This window comes from Nicotiana tomentosiformis, chromosome 3 (genome assembly GCF_000390325.3).
Source record: "Nicotiana tomentosiformis chromosome 3, ASM39032v3, whole genome shotgun sequence".
Lineage (NCBI taxonomy): Eukaryota > Viridiplantae > Streptophyta > Magnoliopsida > Solanales > Solanaceae > Nicotiana > Nicotiana tomentosiformis.
Window position 1 is genome coordinate 117,889,953 of NC_090814.1, and position 1,061 is coordinate 117,891,013.

Here is a 1,061-nt window from a genome sequence, read left to right on the forward strand (position 1 = left end):
GGCGAGCCTTTGCCAAGTGAATGCCCTAATTTCCAACATGCCGATATCTATAGAGACCAACCACCATGGGAGATATTTGGAGCTTCTGGTCATCCTGAAGAGAAGGTTCGCTATTTTTTTACTCGGTTGAAGAAGCAGAAGAGCGAACATACAAGGGTACGTCGAACTTGCGCCAATGGTACATGGAAAGGCCAAACAGGTATTGATCCTATCAAGAATGGTAAGGGAACTGTAGTTGGGTTTAGAAGATGTTTCAAGTTTCAAACTAGTCGTAGTAAGGAAGGAGAGCACAATAAAATTTGGCTGATGAAAGATTATTCCGTCGGGGATGATTTCTTTAGAGAAAACAATATTCCTAAGGAGGATATTGTTGTGTGCCGAATCAAGAAGAATATAAGATCAAAGAAAAATCATGGGGTAAATATGGAGGAACAAGATGTTCCAAAAGTAATCGAAGCTATGTTGCATGAAACGGATGAAGATTACACCACAACAGTACAACCAGCAACAATATGTAAAGCAGCTGATCAACATCAAGTTATGGACGAGACTCAAAAGATGAACGAACAGAATAATAATAGCAGCAATATTAATGACTGCTCTAACTACCAAGAGGAGATCAGTTGGGCTAATGATCTGCTCATAGGTATAGACGATTTTGGAGATATAATCTGGTAAGCATGACTAATGAAAGGGAAGCAGAATATCAACGGGAGGAGAGACACGCAACAATCAATTTATATATAATAGTGACTTTTATTGAATGAAGTAGTAGATAGAAGTTATAGGATAATAGAGCTTTTATTAGGTAACCGTTTCTCATTAGAACAAACTTTGTAAGAGAAACTTGCTATTGCCAGAAGAATTTGCTTGTATTCACATATATATGGACTGGAGTATCACTTAATATAACATTGACAAGATTTCTGCTATATATTGTTGTAGGTATAATGCTTACTATCTGTTCCTTGGCAGTAATTCTTTGTCATTATTCATGCTTATCAAATAATTTTAACTTCATCTTTCACAATTTTTGTTGGATCAAATCCATCCTCTGGCTA

The 1,061-nt window shown here is 36.7% G+C and overlaps 1 protein-coding gene across 1 annotated transcript in view; it reads left to right on the forward strand.

Annotated features, from left to right (window-relative positions):
* LOC138908399 (uncharacterized) overlaps positions 1-678 on the forward strand; it is a 66,661-nt gene extending 65,983 nt beyond the window's left edge. The window contains exon 2 of the mRNA XM_070199062.1: positions 7-678. Within this exon, the coding sequence (XP_070055163.1) occupies positions 7-678 (672 nt within the window). The remainder of the gene's footprint in view (positions 1-6) is intronic.
* Positions 679-1,061: the final 383 nt, after the last annotated feature.